This window comes from Psammomys obesus, unplaced genomic scaffold (genome assembly GCF_907164565.1).
Source record: "Psammomys obesus unplaced genomic scaffold, mPsaObe1.curated_primary_1811, whole genome shotgun sequence".
NCBI lineage: Eukaryota > Metazoa > Chordata > Mammalia > Rodentia > Muridae > Psammomys > Psammomys obesus.
This window is the reverse complement of record NW_026596125.1, coordinates 7,044,651-7,064,546: the sequence shown is the minus strand read 5'-3', so window position 1 is coordinate 7,064,546 and position 19,896 is coordinate 7,044,651. Positions and strand designations below refer to the sequence as shown.

Genomic DNA, 19,896 nt, shown 5'->3' with positions numbered 1-19,896 from the left:
TGTGTGTGTGTGTGTGTGTGTGTGTGTGTGTGTGTGTGTGTGTGTGTTTCAAGACAGGGTTTCTCTGTGTCGTCTTGGCTAGCTGGCCTCGAACTCACAGAGCTCTGCCTGCCTCTGCCTCCCGAAGTGCTGGGATTACAGGTATGCGCCACTGCACTCTGCTAAAGATAAATATTTAGAAAGAAGCCTCTTTGAGCTCAGTGGTTCTCAGCCTGTGGTTCCTTCCGGATGGAAGACTGTCTGTGATCAGAAAACACAGATAGTTACATTACAATATATTAAAGCAGCGGAATTGCAGTTATAAAGTAGCAACAAAAATAGTTTTACGGTTGGGGGTCACCACAGCATGAGGAACTGGATTAAAGGGCTGCAGCATTAAGAACCACTGATTTGGTAGGTTCCCCTAGGGGCTTATCACCAGGTTCACAGTGCCAGGCATGAACCTCCTCCTGTTGCGAAGGCCTTAAATCTAATCCCAAGGTAGTTGGTTTTCTGAGCTGGCCTAGAACTTCTAATCCTCCTGCCTCGGTCGTCTGACCGCTGGGATTTTAGGCCTATGCCACCACACTCAACAATAGAGAACCTTCTTTGGTCTCAAGTCCTTCTGTAGCTGTCCTTTTGGATCCATTTTAGCAGCCGCACCCCTGTATCTTGCAGAAAAAAGCCGAACAAGATAACACAGCCAGGACCTGTGCTTACCTCTTTCCTGTCTGGTCACACTTTCCTTTCTATAGGAATGTGACTTTGTACTCTACCCATACTCCACGTCTCTCTAGAACTGCCCACAGTTTCTTGGGTCAAAAAGTAGCAGGCCATCATGAAGTCTACCTTTGAGGCAGAACAATAATTAGGTCCTGCTTTTGTCTGAGAGCGATAGCTCAGTGTCTAGTATCTTTCCCATTGGTCCCAGCTCCAGTTTCCTATGGGACAGTGGAACTGCCAAGCCTCTAGCCCAGCATGGAAGAGATGGCTCGGCTAAGCAAGGTCAGGTGGAGACTGAAGCCTGGGCGTAGAAGGAGAAGCCAGAAACGATGGCCTTAATAATGCCGTGGTCCTTCCTCTCACAGATATCTAGGCAAAGAGGGCTGGGCGCCAGCATCCTATCTGAAGAAGGCCAAGGATGACCTGCCAACCCGGAAGAAGAACCTGGCAGGTCCAGTGGAGATCATTGGGAACATCATGGAGATCAGCAACCTGCTCAACAAGAAAGCATCTGGAGATAAGGAGGCCCCCACTGACGGCGAGGGATCGGAAGCCCCCATCACCAAGAAGGAGATTAGCCTACCCATCCTCTGCAATGCCTCCAACGGCAGCGCCTTGGGCATCCCTGAGAGGACTACATCCAAGCTGGCCCAGAGCTCCCCAGCCGTGGCCAGGATTGCCCCGCAGAGGGCCCAGATCAGTAAGCACCAGGAAGCCCCCAGTTTCTCCCTACAGAGCCCCTATAGAGTGGGCAGGCATGGTGCGGGGGAATCCAGGGACTAGTCAGGGTCTCCCTGTCATTTTCACCCTGAGCTACAGCCTGAGTTGTGACTGTCAGCTGACACAAGAGTGAAGAGGGAGTGGTTGTGTCCCTGTAAGCTACTGCTCTGAAGATGTGCTCCAAGAGGAAGCAGGCTACTGGCCTCCCTCTCCCTGAGAAGGAATCAGGGGTGGCTCTTTAGCAAAGGGACAGAGCAGGAAGTGACATCTTTTCTCTCCAGAAAGGCTTTAGAAAGTGACTCCCCAAAGCCGTGGCACACGTGCCCATCCCCCACCTGCATACATTATCAATTACTAAAACTTGCCTCTCCTCACCCACCACACACACCTCTGAACCAGCAACACCTTTGGTATTATGGGGTGGGGGTGGGAACAACTTCTGTTTGTGCCCAGCCAATAATCTAGAGGAAAGATGTTCTGGGTTTTGTTTTGTTTTGTTAATATTTAGCACTTTATTGTTAGCTCCCTGGTACTTAGAGGAATATTCATTAGGCAGGACATTCTTCTGGCCTTGTGCTACATTCAGAGGACTTAGGACTAGTGAGCAAGAAATAGATGTGGCTCCTGCTTCTACTGAAAATTTGATAAACTTATACAGCCTTTGAAACTCCCTGTAGTCTCTGTAGATTTCAGGGGGTCTGTGGGTCCTTCTAAAGAACAGGCAAAGAAGCCTAAAGCTCTCTTCAGGCCTATGGTGACTTAGAATACAGGGTTGTTCGTAGTTATGGGACCAAATCGTGAAGTTTCAAGGATGTGAGTGGACCCCACCCCCATTCCCAGGGAGGGCAGGTGTAGGTACTGTCCACAGGGAGTCTTAAAGCTGTGGCTCTTCTTTCAGGCTCCCCAAATCTGAGGACAAGACCGCCCCCACGCAGAGAATCCAGCCTGGTATGTGGACAGTCTTCATTCCTTCTCTGGGATGACTGCAGCACCCTTACTAGCTTGACACTGTTGAGGCAGAGCCTATGGCCCAAGGGTTGGTTGGGGTTGCCGTCTTTACAACGCTGGGGACAGGGACAGGAGCCTGCAGATCCCAGGCCTCCCTGGAGCATAGCCAGACAGTTTATAGTCAGAAATGCATGGCACTCCAAGGCTAAATCAATCCATCCCGGCCGCTGCACTGGCAGACATAAACATTTAGACTGGCCAGCAGGAGTGTCCACTGGGGTATTGCCAGGGCCTAGAAATGGGGCTTCTGGCTATGCTGGCCCAAAAGTCTTACAACTTTCTCAGGATTGCCCAGTGAATGTGGTGGGCTTTACAGTCTAGAGGGGAAAAGCAGACCACTGCTTATCCTTCAGAAAGGAGAGTGGATTGCAGGATCTGGCTCATGGAGGGCTGACGCTGCTGAGGTCCCTGACTCTTGAATGAGTGACTGGTAACTGACAGCTCAGGCAGGGAGATATGTAATTGGGAGCTTGGGGAACAGCAGTGTTGGTGACAGACTGAGAGGCCTGTCATGGGATGGGGCAGGGGACAGTTAAAGCATAAGGGAGTGGGTCAGGGGGCAGTGTGATGTCATGGGGAGACAAGCTTCCGGGGCCAGGGTGTGGCTCAGTAGAGTGTTTGCTCAGCATGCGCAAAGCCTTGGAAGTACCATCCCTAGCATCCCTGGAAAGGGATACTGGAGCCTGGCATAGATTCTGTTTCTGACACAGGAACAAAGAAAGACCCTTTGTAAGTCACCTACCCTCCGAATTTCTCAGTTTCCTCTTCTGAGAGGGAAGAAGAGTACTGGCCACCTCCTAGGTCTGCCATGAGGATGGGAGGCAATGGTGCTTACTCAGGACATGCAGCAGGGCTTCCTTTCTTGTGTGGACCTCTGGATGTCAGTGCCACCATTTGGCACTCTACATAGGATGGATCTCTAAATCATGCCTGGCTGCATGTTACTCCAGTGGCCCATCCATGGGAGTTGGGGGCCTCCATATGTTGGAAGATGTGGCCTCTGGCCATAAGTATTTTGTGATCTAGCCATTAGTCCAAATGAAATTTCTATCCCTTTTTCCCCTGGTTTTTTTTGCAACTGAACAATGAAGTCTCCATTTCTCCTGTTGAGCTGCAGCTAATTATTTTCGGGCAGACTTGACTTTGGCAAAAACAGTCATTCCTTCCACACTTACAAATACAAGCTCGCCGAGGCAGGGATGCTGGTTCCAGTTAGGCTCAGCTGAACCCTACCCTGTCAGGGTAGGGAGGGAATGAAGCTAGGCTGGCTGTGCCTGCTTCCATGTGTGACTGTATCTCCAGGCACAGGAGCATTTGCTGATTCACACACACACTCTAAACCATCTTTCTCCCATCTCTCACTCAGCATGACCCAAGACAGCTCTGCTTAGAGCAGAAGACAGGTAGCTCAGCCTTGAAGGGTAAAGGAAGAGACAGGGTTCCGGAGGTATTGAGTTTGGATTTGTTCAACTGTCCCTGCATCCCTCCATCCTGGATCGGAATTTATTACATTATCACAGAAATCATCTTCATGACCCCTTTCTTAGTTCTGTTTTACAGAAGAGGAAACCGAGGCTCAGAGTGGGCTGGGTCCTTCCACATCATAGCTGCCCCTTCCCTCCCCACTTGCCTTTTCAGTTGCTTGTGTTAACCCTGAGTATAGGAAGAAGAGAAATAACAAGGCAAAGCCAGGAGTACATCATGTTGTAGTTACAGCCCACCAGGCTGGCTGTTCCTGTCACTTATACTGGCTGCCTCAGAGCAGCACCCAGTAGGTGCATGGCAAATGGCTGTTAAAAAAAAAAATGTGGCTCACAGGTCATGGGCCGACTGTTCAAAGTGTCCTTGAATATCACTATGAGAAAAGTGCCAGCATCTAAAAGGCATATAGGAGCTCTGGGGTAATCTGCCTGCCTACTGAGACAGGGCTCTGCATGCTGTTCAGGGTACCAACAAGCTGACCCCCTCCCAAGGACTCCTTCCCCAACCCTATACTCCTCCTTTACTGTCCCTCATCCCCAGCAGCTACCCACCTGGCTGAGGACCCACCCTTAGACTTAGGAAATGGTGGGGTCCCTGCCTTGTTAGAATGATTCTTCTGTCTTTAGCTTTCCACCTTGGGATGCAACTATTGAGGCATCGGTAGGGAGCATCCCAATAGCTCAAACAGTGTTACGTGAAACCTCCTTGGGGGGAGCTCTGAACTGTAATAGCTGCCTGCAGTGCAGCTGCCACCCAGCTGGCAGTGAAGACCACAAGCACCTGGTGAGCCAGTGGGCACCAGTCCTTGGCCTTGGCCCTGCTCTGATGAGTTGGATTTGCTCACTGCTTGTTTCTGCTGTAGGGGTTCCAGCTGCCAAAGCCACCAGAGCCCCCTTCTGTTGAGGTGGAATACTACACCATTGCCGAGTTCCAGTCTTGCATTTCTGACGGGATCAGCTTTCGGGGTGGACAGAAGGCAGAGGTGAACCTTCTTCTGGCTAAGGGCCTGTGTTCCATATTTTATAATATGTCTCTCTTGGCAAGGTTTCTGAGGGTCAGGCAGGGCGGGTAACAGAAATGAGCCTCCCAGCCATGAGTGCTTGCCTAGACCGGGCCACAACCAGGGCTAAAGCCCAGGACTTGGGTTTCTGCCTTCAGCTTGCTCATAGTGCTTGGCCCATAGTGGCATGTCCCAAGACATATGCAGGGCAGAGCACGGAGAGCCTTGAAATGAAGTTCTGGTGAGGGCCTGTGGACTTCCAGGATACAACAGTTTGCTTTTGGGAATGTTTTATTTGGAAGATACACACGTGTGCACGCACCCAGAGATCAAAGGACAATATTTTGTCCTTCTTTTGCGACAAGAAATTTCTTGTCCTGATGAGATTTTGTTGAGATTTTTGTGGAGCCTGGGAGGATCTGGTCTCCGCTTGATTTGTCTGCCTATTCCCACGCACACCTGAGGGCCCTTTCGAGGGACGCTTGGCATGGGTAGAGGAGAGGAATGATAGAACACTGGTTCTGTATACATATGGATCCTTCGAAAGTTACTTTTTATGAGGGGTTAGGAACAATGTGTGGTACATCTGGGGAGCGTCATGGAGGTCTATAGAGGAAGCCCCCTCCACCAAGTTACTGGCACAGACTCAGGGAGCCAGGAAACCAGGAGGGTGGGAGCCTCACAACCAGGACCGGGGTTTGAATCTAACCCGCCACTGACTGCCCCATGGGCTCGGTTTGCTGTGTCTATAAAAACAGGTTGGGACATCGTAGGGACCCAGAGACCCCTGAAACTCACTGGCCTGCCCCTCTTTCCCCAGGTCATTGACAAGAACTCAGGTGGTTGGTGGTACGTGCAGATTGGGGAGAAGGAGGGCTGGGCCCCTGCGTCATACATCGATAAGCGCAAGAAGCCCAACCTGAGCCGCAGAGCTAGCACTCTGACCCGGCCCAAGGTGCCGCCACCCGCACCCCCCAGCAAACCCAAGGAGACCGAGGAGAACCCAGCGGGGGCCTGTGAGAGCCAGGACTCCCCACTAAAGTTTAAGTATGAGGAGCCCGAGTATGATATCCCTGCCTTTGGCTTTGACTCGGAGCCTGAGCTGAGTGAAGAGCCCACAGAGGACAAAGGCTCTGGGGACAGGCGTCCTGCCCAGCCCCGAAGGTCCTCGCCCGCCTCCTCCCTGCAGCGGGCCCGATTCAAGGTGGGTGAGTCTTGTGAGGACGTGGCCCTGGAAGAGGAGACGATCTACGAGAACGAGGGCTTCAGGCCTCACACAGAAGACACCCTGTCTGCCAGGTGCTCCTCTGGGGACAGTGACTCCCCTGGAAGCTCCTCACTGTCTCTTGCCATGAAAAACTCCCCCAAGTCAAGTTCTCCCAAATCATCGTCACTCCTCAAGCTCAAGGCAGAGAAGAATGCCCAGGCAGAACTGGGGAAAAACCAGTCCAACGTCTCCTTCTCCTCCTCCATCACCATCGGCACCACCTGCTCTTCTTCCTCCTCTTCTTCCTCCTTGTCCAAGAACAATGGTGACCTGAAGCCTCGCTCCGCCTCAGATGCAGGCATCCGTGGCACCCCCAAGGTCGGGACCAAGAAAGATGCCGATGTGAAGGCTGGGCTGGCCTCCTGCACCCGAGCCAAGCCATCCGTCCGACCAAAGCCAGTCCTGAACCGAGCCGAGTCTCAAAGCCAGGAGAAAATGGACATTAGCTCCTTACGGCGCCAGCTGAGGCCCACAGGCCAGCTCCGGGGTGGCCTCAAGGGTTCTAGGAGTGAGGACTCAGAGCTGCCCCCACAGACGGCCTCTGAGGGGTCCAGGAGAGGCTCTGCGGACATCATCCCCCTCCCAGCCACCACTCCCTCCTGTGTTCCCAAGAAGGAATGGGAAGGGCGAGGTACCACCTTCCTGACCTGCAGCGCCTATCAGAAGGTCCAGGACTCAGAGATCAGCTTTCCCGAGGGCGTGGAAGTACATGTGCTGGAAAAGGCGGAAAGCGGGTGGTGGTATGTGAGGTTTGGGGAGCTGGAGGGCTGGGCTCCCTCCCACTACTTGGTGCCCGAGGAGAACCAGCAACCTGACACCGCTGACAAAGAGCCAGACACAGTAAAGAGCTCGCAGAACGAGGGCAAGTCAGACAGCCTGGAAAAGATCGAGAAGCGGGTACAAGCACTGAACACTGTGAACCAGAACAAGAGGGCCACCCCACCCATCCCCTCTAAGCCCCCCGGGGGCTTCGGCAAGACCTCGGGCACCGCGGCGGTGAAGATGAGGAATGGGGTCCGGCAGGTGGCAGTCAGGCCTCAGTCTGTGTTTGTGTCTCCGCCACCCAAGGACAACAACCTGTCCTGTGCCCTGCGTAGGAATGAGTCACTGACGGCCACGGACAGCCTTCGGGGTGTCCGCAGGAACTCCTCCTTTAGCACTGCACGCTCAGCAGCCGCTGAGGCCAAGGGCCGCTTGGCAGAGCGGGCTGCCAGCCAGGGCTCGGAATCGCCCCTGCTGCCTACCCAGCGCAACGGCATCCCGGTCTCCCCAGTGCGCCCTAAGCCCATTGAGAAGTCTCAGTTCATCCACAACAACCTCAAAGATATATACATCTCTATCGCAGACTATGAGGGCGATGAAGAGACCGCTGGCTTCCAGGAGGGGGTGTCCATGGAGGTGCTGGAAAGGAACCCCAATGGCTGGTGGTACTGCCAGATCCTGGATGAGGTGAAGCCCTTCAAGGGCTGGGTACCCTCCAACTACCTTGAGAAGAAGAACTAGCAGAGCAGGGAGCCCTTCCAGACTCAGCGAGCCCGCTCCGGCTGCCGTGGGATGAGCTGTGGCGTTGCAGACAAGGGGAAGGGCAAAATGGGAAGAGGGAGGGGGGATGACGGCATTGAACCCTGCAGAATATGTAACCCCCACCCCAGCACAACCTCTAGCTGGAAGGGAGGATGTGATGGGTGTGTAGACTTAGGAGAAAGGGAATAGCAGGCGCACCCTGGGCCCAGGACCCCTGCATACACACTGATGACGTTGCTGATGGATTGCCATTTAGTACAGGCCGTGTGGGGAAAGCCTGATCGTGCCTTTGCTGCACATGTGGAAAAGATGTCATGAGGTGAGCTGTGTCTGGGGTCCTGCCGCTGCTCAGCCACTACAGTGGCTGGCTTCACCTCTGGAAGTCACCTTTATGTTGTCCTAATGATGTGTTCTGAGATTGTGCTGGTTTCTAGTCCACCGCTGACCACTGGTGGGGGTCCTGGAAGGCCACCAGCTCGAGGGCTTGGCAGTGTCGCCGAAGAGCTCAGCCCTTTCTGGGGCCAGGCCACAGCCTATGTTTGGTAGTTAAGAGTTCCCAGATGCCAACAAGGACCGCTTCCTTTTGCTGTGCCGCCCTGGCCTTGCCATGAGAACCTGCTCTCTGCGGGGCACTCAGAGGACACAGTGTGGGAGCTGACCTAGAGGATGCCAGGCTCCTCTAGAGATTGCCTGAGGGTTTCTGGGTAGGCAGTTCCTTTTGCCTGTTTGGGGAAGGGTTATTGGATGGGAGGCGTTTGGTTTGGGGTTTGTTTTAGAAATTGTTTCGGGGGCCCGAGGGGCTCAGCCTCACAAAGCAGAGAAGCAGGGGTGGGTGGGGTTTTCTGTTGAATTCCGGGGAGGGATGTTTTATTTGGATTTTGGTTTAACATTTTTTGCCTTTCCATAAGCCAAGTTGTTTGTTTAGGTTTCCACTGTGTGCACAGTGCCCGAGCATGGCGCCTCACCAGGGAATTTGGGGCCCGCTATGGCCAGGTCCCAGACTCCGTGAAACAAAGTGTTCGGGTTCCTGCCCAAGAGGGAAAGGGGCACTGTTAGAAGCCAGGCTGCTGGGTGACTATTATGCCTCCTTCTGCACATTTTCTCCAACCTGGGCAGGGCCCAAAGAAAGCCTTACTGTAGAAAAGTAAGTCACCACCAACCCTGGGCAGAAGGGACTCTGGCTGGGTCGGCCTGGAGCAGATGCCACCCACTGGGCCCCTTAGCCTCTGGCAATGCTACAAGTGCCCAAGAAGATGGACTCCAAAGCCAGGAACCAACCCTGTGTTCCCAAGGGCAATGCCCCAGGGAACAGAGAAGCAAAGGAATGGAGTTTGCTGCAGTTCTCTGCTTTGGGTTGTGATTCAATATTGGACATTTCAGGGGGGACCCTCCGGAGAGAAGCACAGTGTGCTTCCTCCAAGGACTCCCCTCGAGCTGGGAGTGGATTCCACATGTGCCTTGATTTGGGACAGATCCTGCCTCATAGCCTGTGGCTGAGCTGCCAGCATCTCCCCTGACCGAGGGCTGCTGGTTCCAGGAGACGTGGGAGGAAGCACGCCTCTCCCCCCCCCCCCCCCCCCAGGCAGGTCTGCCTTCAGCTCCCAACCCTAACCTTCTGGATCTCCAAGCCTATGACCCTCCCACGTGCAGATACAAACCGCTAGCCTCCCCTGTCAAAGGCCCTGTGGTAATATTGTTCTATTTCCTTTTCTGTGTTCATGAGTCTGTTTAAAATTGAAATTAGTTATTTTCTTCTGCTGGACAGTATTAAATAGAGCAGGATGTTGAGTTAATCTGCTAGATTGCAGTACTAACGGTAGTGGGTAGGTGTCTTCATGATATTATTTGTACTTTTGAACAATAATGATAAAGAAGTGGTTCATTATTTCTTAATTAGTGCACTTTAAGGTGAAATGGAAAGAAACTCGGAGAGCAAAGTGCATTACTTAAAGATGCAGTATATACTCTTCTCATTTTAAAACAGCACATATTTATTAAAAGAAGAAAAAGTAATTTATGACTATTTAAAATAAATTTTAAAAGTAGAATGACTGTCAGGTGAAAGGACCTTCCGCATAGCTGTCTGCCAGGGGATAGCCCACAGCCTCGCTCCTCAGATGTCTGCACTGAGCCAGCTCACAATGACTAGTGCGCCCACCAGGCACAGAGCATCTCAGTTGGACTGGACCACCAGGATCCCCAGAGCCTGCCTTTCCTACCTGCCCTGCCCTCTGCATCCACATCCTTCCATCTGCATCCCAAAGACCCTCTCCCAACTCCCAGTGTTGTAGTCACAGGCCCAGTGGGACTGGAAGGGACCTTAGAAGTCACTTAATCCCATCCTTTCTGGTTACTTTAACCCACTGAAAGGAAATGGCTTTCCCCAAATCGCCCAGTTAATGGCAGGTTCCCGCATTGCGTTAATACTGTGTTCCTCTCCCGCCCCTTTAGTTTATTGTGTTTACATTGTAACATCCAGCCCCAGGGATGGCTGGGAGTTGCTCAGGCATCTGGGGAAAGTGGGGAATGTTGCCACCTAGTGTCAGTACGTAGACTTGGGCAACAAGTAGTGATAGCCAAGGTGCCTCACCACCAACCTGTCAGGGCACAGCACAAACCCTGCAAGCCCAAAGAATACTTGAAACAAGAAGGGTGCATGCCAGGACTTCCCAGACATGGCCAAGGGATGCCAGGCCTTGTGTCCCTGGATCCTAGCCCTGCCCGGGCAAGAGGGCTTTTCCTTAGAGCTAATGAGCTGCTTTGTGATACTGGACGGACTGTGGCAGCAGTGGAAGAAGGACAGGGCCTGGGGCTCTGATCCATCTGGAGGAAAACCAGATCGGACTAAAAGAAAAAAAAAAAAAAAAAGGCATCTCAGCAAAGTCCAAACTTAGTTTTCTATTATGATTGAAAATGTGAAATGACATTGTATTGCTGTATACTGCAACTTTAATCATAATGAGCCCTTCTGAGGTCATTATTGAGGTTTATATAATGCCCGAAGATGCAGCGTGTGGTGCTTTGTCTGTCTTTCAAAGACCCTTTCCTTCTATTCCAGGGGTGGAGGGAAGTCTTCAAACCTTCTCCTTCTTTATCTCTGGCAGGCCTGACGACACTGCCTGGCCTCTCTGTGTTCTCACGGGGGGGGGGGGGGGGGGGGGGGGGGGGGCGGGAGGAAGCTGATGGGAGTGTCCATCAGCTGGTCTCCCGTTTGCCCTGGGGGCTCCCTTCACAATGTGTGTGTGTGAGTTTCTGTGTGCAGGGCCTCACATCTTCCACCCCCAGCCTGGCCCTGAGGGTTTCCCTTTCTCACTCCTAAATGGACGAAGGCATTATATAGAATCATTTAGTCACTTTGAGATGTTAGAGCAGCATATTTTACTGGTATTTATATCCATTGCTTTCCTCAGCAAAGGCATATTACTACTATCATCTAAGGAAAAGAGGACAAGGGAATTTCAGGCAAACTTTACGTTCATGTGATTAGTACTTGCAGAGCAGACGTAAGCTATTTAAGTCGTAGTGTTCTGTTTTTAGGAGGGGGGACCAGGTGAAATCACCCCAATTTCTTCTGGGTTTGACTAATATAGGATTTCTTTAAGGTTACTCACTTCCCCTGTTCACTCCAAATACCTTGCATTCTCAATGGAAAATGAAAACACCTTGAGACAGGAAATGTGCAATATTACCAAGAGGGATGTGGGACAGAGTGGACCCTGTTGAATCTGCCTGCAGAGGATGGCTGGGGCTGCTGGGAGGAGCCAGCACTGTGGAGTACATGGGTGGGTGGGGAGCTTGATCTCCAGGCAGGCCAGCTGTCTATCTCCACCCCAACCCCCTGGCATGAAGAAAGGGGAGCCACCTGGTGTTTTCCACCTAGAAGTAAGAGCTGGGGAAATGGCACGGTGCTCTTGACCTCCTGGGCCCAGTCTCCAGAGCAGAATGAGGTATCCACTCCTGTTTTCATGCCCATTGTTTTGCAGCCAGCTGCTCCGAGAGACCCGTCCTGGAAGAGATTCCCAGCAGCCCTCTCGCCCCAGCCTCCCCATGTGTGGGCTACAATGCTTTGGATGTATGCATGAGTCTTTCTAAAACTATGGAACCTCAGTTCACCTTACAGACAGGAATCCTGACTGTAAGCAAACCCATTTGGAGGGCAGGTGCTTTAAGTCCTTCATACCCAGTGAGATCTAGTTCCTACAGGCCTGCAAGTGGCCTGGGGCTGAGTCCCGGCCACCCGTTCATCTCAGTGACTTGGCCAACAGGCATGAGCCCTGCTTCTGATAACAGAAACCCCCTTGACAGGTACACACCAGCCTGCTTTCACATGCAGCAAGGGAAGTGGCGGGATAAAGTGTCTTCTTGGGGGTGAGAGCAGGTTGCGGGGCTCGGCTCCCCAGGACAGCAAGCGCAGCCTTGCTGGTGTATCTCTTTATGTAGTACTGTAGGCCTGCTGCTCCCACCCGCCTTGTGTGAATTTCTATACAGATGGGGAGGGTCCAGGCCCCTTGTGGGGTCTCTCCCTAGGAACAGATATGGCTGCATAGCTGATCAATTAGAAAATCCATGCAGCTCTCTGGAAAGACAACATTTCTCATCACTAACCAATTAAGATTCCCTCGCTTTTTTGAGGGCTGAGATGGCATGTGTGCATTTGTGTGTGTGTGTGTGTGTGTAGTGGTGGTGGTAATTTCCATGTGCATGGAAATTACATGAGTACCTGTGTATGTGTGGGGGAGAGAGAGACTGGTGGTTATTTCCCACTTGAACTAAATAGCATGGGGTTAGAGAAAATAAATACCGGGCAGGCGGTCTCCATTGAACTAGTCCTTGTCATTGGGCAGGTCCCAAGGGACTCGCAGCTTCTGGCAGCAAGTATGTGTGCCATTCACACGATTCTGGCTGGAGAGTGCAATGTGTCTTTTTGTTTTTGTAATTATTTTATTTAGTTGGAAACTCACACTGGCATTAACAGCTAACAGAAGCAGCCCAGGCCATTATCCCGGGCACCAAGATGAAGACATGGAAGAGATGCTATTGAGTCTGGAAGTGTCGACTGGTTAAATCAGGGCACCCACCTGCACCCTACATGTCCTTGGGTATTAGAATCTCCCCTGCAAGCCTTACAGTGCTTCCTGAGAGTGTGGAGGGCTCCTCAGGACCTTCTGAGCTTTTCTGGCTAAGTCCCACTTGGGTCAGTCTCATGTCCCTGCATTTCCCAAGCTCAGCTAGTAAAAGGACAAGGTCAGTGACCTTAGCTCTGCTTAACTACTGCTTTGTTCTGTGCATCTAGGACATCCGGGACCCTCAGGCCACAAAGTGGGCGCAGTGGTGCTTGTAGACCAAATGGAAGGGTCTTTCCAAAGGCTTGATTCTAACCTGGCTACAAGGAATTGGCATGTGATACCCCCCCTCCCCAATCCTGTCTAAATCTCAAGAGACCTTGACAGAATTCCTCCCCCATCGCAGTCCTAGGATTCAGTGGCCTTAGAGCGGGGCCCCTGTGCTGAAAGTCCCTGCCTTACTCCAAGTCTCATTCTGGACAATGGGCTGTGTCTTTGGAAATGTGAGAGAACTGTGTTGGTGCAAAAGGATGGATTTGGCATGTTGGAAAGCTAGTGGGAGGCACGTTGGCAAGATGAGTACGCATGTTTGGAATTACTGGGGCTTACCGTCCCCACACTGGGGACGGAGGCTTCCAGAGATGTCTTTTAGGCAGAGAAGGTGTGGGAAGGCTGAAAGAGAGAGTTTGGAGTTTTACTGTGTTTGGAGCAGGAAGGAGTCCGTTCTTGGAGTTTGAAAACGACGGGTTTTACAGGGATTTTTGTTCTCACCAGCCAAGAGTCCAGCCAGAGAAAACTCACTCACTGGGCCGCAGCTGGGCTTCCAGTTATCACGGATCATCTTAAGGAAGAGGTGCTGCGAGCCACAGCCAGTCTGGATTGGGAGGCCCTTTCCCAGAAGGCTTAAAGCCATATCCCAGATTCCCGAAGTCTTTGCCCAGTGTGTTTTGTCAGACTATACACATTAGAGACCACTGACCATACAGGCCACACGGTAGGGACCCAGCATCCCCACACTAGAACTTAAGAGCCCAGGCCTGTCCAGGAGGCAGGTGACCTCACTTTTCCTGTTGGCATAGGACAATATTCCCAAGTCAGTAATGGAACCTGTGGTTCTGACTGCCGAGTTGGCTTCCTGCTGCCAATCAGCTGAGGTGAGCACACCAACATCCTGGCCGCTGCCTTCTGTTTTCTAGTGGCTTCTACTGAGGCACACTGCTTTTGAGTTTACTTCAAAGGGTGCACAGTTGCCATTCTTAGATTTATAACTTGTCTCCTGCAACACCAGTTCTTGAGGGGTCTGGGAAGTGACTCCCACCCCCCGCAGTGTGGGTGTGTGGACTGGTGAGAACGAGCAGGTGGATGTCACAGGAACCTCAGCGTAGTGTCCACTCGGCCCCCGCCTGCTTCAGGGGGTCAGCAGGAGCCCCTCCCCCAGCTTCTTCCCTCCTCACCTCAGCAGAGAAACTGCCACAAGGACATTGGATGCGGTAGGGGTCGGTGCAAGTGCCGACATATCTCCAGAGCCCTCAGTGGTGCTAAACTATGTTTCTCATAGTTCTAACAGTGGGTTGTTTTTATACGCCTCACCACACACAGGCAGTGTCATTGGGGAGGGACCCAGCCCCCTTGACCTGCTGCTTTGCGGGTGTCCTTTGTCTCTTTGATGGGGGACTCTTTGGTCTGTAGAAATGATCTGTCTTGGCATGCTTCTAGTCTTTTAAATTTTGGGTTGTTTTCTTTCATATTTTATGTTTACAGGCATCTTGTATTTCCCTAAAAACTAAATAAAGTTTTTGGCCTTTTTAACTGAACGGAATCAGGTGGTTCTTTCTAGGCCCCATGGACCCATTCAGTTGGCTAGCAAGTTCTACCAGCCCAAACATCAGCCTACTCCAGGGGGTGGGATGGAGGAGGCCAGGTTTTCACAGGCTGCTCCAGGCCTTTCCTACCTGCAGGTGGCTTTCTTGGAGTAGCCAAAGCTAGATTCTTGGTCCTTACTGGGCTGGTCTCTAGTAAGGAGGGAAAAATGGACCTGAGGTCAGTTCAAAGGCAGGCTAGGACTAGGTGGCCAAAGCCTCCTCCCAGGCAAAGGTGTAGGCAGGACACCCCAGGTCTCTGAGGCCTGGCCCTGCCAAATATGCACAGTTCTAACATCGTGTGTAGACCAGGCTACTCACCTCTTCCCCATCCCAGCCACAGGCTTGACTTGTCATTCCCCCATTAGTCTCCAGGTGGCGATACTCACCCCACAGGAACTCTGGCCGGAGAGGAGACAGCATAGCATGACTGTGGCTTCCCTTGGTACCCTACGTCACCAAAGTCCTGGGGACACCAGAAGAGGGGCAGCTTCTCAACTTCAAAGTCTTGCCTAGTATTATGGACCCCACTGTCTCAGCCCCACACAAAGCCTGACTCCAAGGCTTCCCTGTCACAGGTCCTTTGGGGCATGGGGGCTACTCCTAATCACTCAGGTGTTCTCACACACTGGTCCCCCAACCTCCAGACGCACACCACAGCCCTCAGGCTGGTACGAAATCACCTTTATTCACAGACACAGTGACCCAGTTCACAAAGGAGGCTGTGCCACCTCTGCGCTAGCAGAGTGGGTGATGGCTTCTTTTCCCGCCTCCAGCCAGGCGGCTCTGCACTAGACAGGGCAACTTACCAGCTCCAGCCTGCTCCCACAGAAGGGGTCTACCAGGGCCAGTGACTGACGTGGCACAACCGAGGGTGGCCCCAACCCTGCAAAGCCAGAGCAGGCAGAGGCCCACCCTGACATTCTCAACGCCTCCCCAGTACAGCCCCCTAAGAACTCCCAGGGACGACATGGAAAGTGCTCCACCCCCAAACCACTTTACACAGGGAAAGCTGGGGCTTGGGTGGGGGTGACCACTGGCCAGGACACAGCCCCAGGTCCTGTCTGTCAAGGCAGAAGCCACCTCTGATGGAAATAAAACCAGCCATCGGAAAGGCTGGGAGGGGGTCTAGGCCACAGTAACCCAGGACAGGCAGGTAGGGCTACAGAGGCCACAGCCTGAGAGGGATGAACACTCCCTTCTCAGGACCAGGGTCCTGGCCTTCAGGATCCATCCTCCCTTTTCTAATAAGGGTCTCCATTCTGGTCTCTGGCCCATATGTCAATAACTTCCCCAACCTTCCAGAACTTTCCCTGTCTTTATAGAGGTGGACTCCTAGAGAATGGATGCCCTCAAAGCAACCAAGCTAAGGAAGCGCCCACCCAGAGAGGAAGAGCACAAGTGATATAGGTGGTTCCCCAACCAAGAGAGGCTCATCAACCTCCTGGGAGACCTCCAGCCCCGAGTTCCACCTCAGGGTTGGCAGGACTGCCCACGAGCCTTGTGTTAGGGCCTGGAGTGGGGGGAGGGGAGAGAAACCAAGTGGCTACTCTCTGCTGCCCCTCACTTGGCAACCCCCCAGCCAAGAGTAGCATTTCAGGAGCCCCCAGGTTAAAATTAACCCATAAAACTCATAAACCAAATAAATAAATAAATTAAAATAAGTATAAGGGCTGTCCATAGGCCAGGAAACCCCCACCCCACTGAGGTCCCCTGTCCCTCCTGGGCACATGATGGGAGGATCCGCCCAGGCCAAGTCTGACACTGAGATGAGGCCTTGAGTGTGGCTGGAGACCTGTTCTTTGGAGACCCTGATGGCAGGAAGGCCCGTGTAAGCCTACACTGAAGGGCACCCTGGGCATCGGCACCGGTGAGATGATTGGTGCAGGTTATGGCGAGGAGAGGCCCTGCACACGGCTGTTGACACGAGGTCCCGGGCCTGGGGCCTGGAATCTGCAGCCCGTCTGTTTACCTGCTCTGGGTAAGGAGAACGAGACCATGGCCTGCAGTCTCCTCCCCGGCTGCCCAGGGGAAGCTAGCTGAACAACTCTCTCCAAGGGGCCACGTGGGCTATACAACCTAAGACTCTACCTCAGCCCCTCAGCTTGCAGAAATCTGGGTAAAGAGAAGAGAGATTGTGGGCTAGCCTCCTCCTCTCTCCTCCATTCATTATGTACTACCTGTGCCCCAACCTCCCTGCCTCAGACCCTCTCAGCCCAAACCTTCAGGGACCTTGGTTTCCCATGTTTAATGGAAAAGGAGGAAGAATTTGCAAAATGGAGAAGGAAGGGACCCTGTTGGCTTTGCCCTTAGCTGGAGTCTGTAAAAGTGGGCGTGCAGGGTGGGGCTCTGCAGTGGGCTAGGAGCTTCGGTAGGTCTTGATGATGTCCTTGATGGGGCGACGGCAGATGGGGCAGCAGGCGTGCAGAGCCTTCTTGAGGCGCAGGCCACAGGAGTAGCAGAGGCACATGTGGCCACACGTGTAGATGACCGTGTCCACCGCGTGTTCATAGCAAATGGTGCACTCATCGCTCCACTGGCCCGTACCTGGGGTGACTGGTGACTCGGGCAGGCTCACTGGTGAGTTGGGGGCTGTCCCTGAGAGCAAAAGCACTAATCAAAACAAGATGTGACCCAGCACAGGGCCTTCTCACAGGAGAAAAGTGGCCCTGGGCTCCCTCTTCCTCCAGTGTGGAGAGCCACCTGTTCACACTGACAGCCCGCCTTCCCGCCTAAGGAAGAAGCTGAGCTCGGCGGCCTGGCTCTGGCCACATGGCCCCAGACCAGGAGCGGCAGTAAGAGGAGAGGGGAAAGGGGGAAAAAGGACTTCCCAAGTCTTTCAAGGCGTGACCCTCCTAACCTTTAGCACCCCCTATGTACATGTCAAAAGGTCCCCTGGCGCACTTTAGTCCCGGCACTTGGGAGGCAGAGCCAGGCAGCTCTCTTTTGAGTCTAAGAGGCCAGCCTGCTCTACACAGAGAGTTCCAGGACAGCCAGGGCTACACAGAGAAACCCTGTCTCGAAAAACAAAAAGTCCCCTGGAGGATCAGTGCCCTCTTCTGGGCTCCACGGGCACTCATGCTTACACAGCCACAAAACCCACTACCACCACACCCACACCCCACACACGCATACACACGCACACATGCTCACACACACAATTTAAAATAAATCTTTTTTTTTTTTTTTTAAGCCACAGCTTCAACACTGGAGAGCTCCGTCAACAGTTGAGAGGCTTGCTGCTCTTCCAGAGAACCCGGAGTTCAGCTGCCTGTTAGCTGAACCCGAGTCAGTTAGCTCCCAACCACCTGTAACTGCAGCTGGGGGACGCAGCACACCCTCTAAGCCTCAACGGGCACTGCCCACATTCACGAGTCAACAAACATGCACACACTCAAAATTTAAAAACAATTAAAGGTGGGTTTGTTTTTAAAGAGAGTAAAATGCCCCCACTGAGCTGGCAGCCCTAGCCCTAGCAAAGGCTACACTGCCCTCTCTGCAGAGTGAGGAGAGAAGCACTGACCCAACCACAGGGCCTGGTACTCACCACCAGCAGAGCCACCCAGAGGCCCAGAACTGCAGGTGCTGAGCAGGGGGTCAGAGAGGCGGCTGCCCAGGGCACTGGGTGAGGTTGGAGTGGAGGCAGGTGAGCAGGGGAGAGATGGGCCACCCCGTTCAGCCATGATGGTGGAGCCTGAGAAAGGGGGATGGGCCACACTGCTGTTAGCCTAACTAAGAAAGCTTCAATACCCACCCCCAGAGAGGGCTCCCGCACCTGCCTACAGGACAGCCACAGGCTAGGGGCAGGGCCCACAGGCTGGGTCAGCCCCACCCTTGCTCTGTCTTATATCGCCCACAATCTCCAAGCCAACTTCTGCCTCTTTAGTGGCCCCTTCCACCTCCGAGGTACCTTTGGCCTTCAGAGAAGAAGGCCCCGCCTTTAACCTCAGCCTCCATCACTACCTCTCTACCTCTCTACCACTCGCTTTCTCTACACAAGCACTGGTCCCTGCATTCTAGTCCTACCTTTCCCTCCCTCTCTCCCTCTGTCTTCCCTGCCTTTCTTCAACAAGTTCTTCCTCGAGGTTCATGTTGTGCACATATGAGACTGGGAACGGAGCCTTTGCCTGCAAAAGACTGTTCAGGAAGCTTCTTGAGGCTGTGCTCAAGTCTCAGTCTCTGGGCAACCATGGCTCCCCCCAAGCTCCATGACTAGTCATTGTCACTGGCCAGCCATACCCAGCCACACAGCCTGAAGTACTCTGTCCTCTTGGCTGAGAATCCAGCTGTTTCTATCAGGACCATAAGCTTTCTATTTACTTTTCTTACCCTGCTGCACCGGCTAGCGTTTTTTGTCTTGTTTTGTTTTCAGAACAATGTCTATAAAGCTACTGATATAGTTCTCTTTAGTGAATGTAGGTTTGTTCTGCCAGGGAACACAAAGGGAGCTGTAGGTTTTGTACACATGGGTAAAGGAAATAGTCCTCACTTATCAGCTTACGGGGGACTTTCACGAAGCCGTAGGGGGAACAATGAACCTTCACACGCTGCTGCTGCTGAGTCTTTCCTTTGGGGCCACTCAGGATCCCCCAACACCACTTGGCTGTCGGACAGACATGCCCAACTTTCCAAAAAGCTCGGGAGCTATTAACAGACACTGGGTTCTGGGTGATGTCCACCCTGACCCACTTACCACCTGGGGCAGAAAAGGTCTTGTGTTTCCTTTTGTTTTAATTCCCTTTCACTCCAGTCTCATAAACCACTCTGAACGGCAGAAGCCTTGCGGGAAAGCTGCTTTGCTATTATTAGGTGGTGGTGACGCAATTGCACCTGTGATTTCCTTTCTCTGAGAAGCACTGAGGAGAGCCGGTTATCTCTCGCCTCAGCTCAGATTTGTGTACACACCTCCCAATCTAATTTCATTTTATTCCACCCAGAATATCCCGCCCTAGGCTGATTCATCTTCCTTCCTGTTTGATTTCATCTCCTCTAACCTGATTTCATCTCCTTCCTACCTGATTTGTCTTTCTTCAGCTCTAACTCCTCAGCACTCCAGCCTCCTTTCGTAGCTTTTCTATTTGCTTCTCACCATCTCTTCGCCTCTACAGAGCTGTGCTGTTTTTTCTCTTGTTTCACAAGCTCTTCGCACTTATGGTCTCAAAGCACCACAACACAGGCACTGGGCTACCCAGCCCCTCACTGAAAACTGAGCTCAGAAAGCAGCTGAGGCCTGCTAATCAATACATACTTCCAATCCTACCAAGCCTCCTG

The 19,896-nt window shown here is 52.7% G+C and overlaps 2 protein-coding genes across 6 annotated transcripts in view; one reads left to right on the top strand and one right to left on the bottom strand.

Annotated features, from left to right (window-relative positions):
- Positions 1–10,849, top strand: part of Sh3pxd2a (SH3 and PX domains 2A) — a 203,561-nt gene extending 192,712 nt beyond the window's left edge. For all 4 annotated transcript variants that reach the window (XM_055591630.1, XM_055591631.1, XM_055591629.1 and 1 more), the window contains 4 exons: positions 1,068–1,402; positions 2,321–2,370; positions 4,775–4,894; positions 5,733–10,849. In XM_055591630.1, the coding sequence (XP_055447605.1) occupies positions 1,068–1,402; positions 2,321–2,370; positions 4,775–4,894; positions 5,733–7,682 (2,455 nt within the window). In that variant the 3' untranslated portion in view covers positions 7,683–10,849. The remainder of the gene's footprint in view (positions 1–1,067; positions 1,403–2,320; positions 2,371–4,774; positions 4,895–5,732) is intronic.
- A 4,439-nt stretch (positions 10,850–15,288) lies between these two features.
- Positions 15,289–19,896, bottom strand: part of Neurl1 (neuralized E3 ubiquitin protein ligase 1) — a 76,788-nt gene continuing 72,180 nt past the window's right edge. For both annotated transcript variants that reach the window (XM_055591633.1, XM_055591634.1), the window contains exons 5-6: positions 18,173–18,319; positions 15,289–17,223 (exon numbers count right to left, since the gene is read on the bottom strand). In XM_055591633.1, the coding sequence (XP_055447608.1) occupies positions 16,985–17,223; positions 18,173–18,319 (386 nt within the window). In that variant the 3' untranslated portion in view covers positions 15,289–16,984. The remainder of the gene's footprint in view (positions 17,224–18,172; positions 18,320–19,896) is intronic.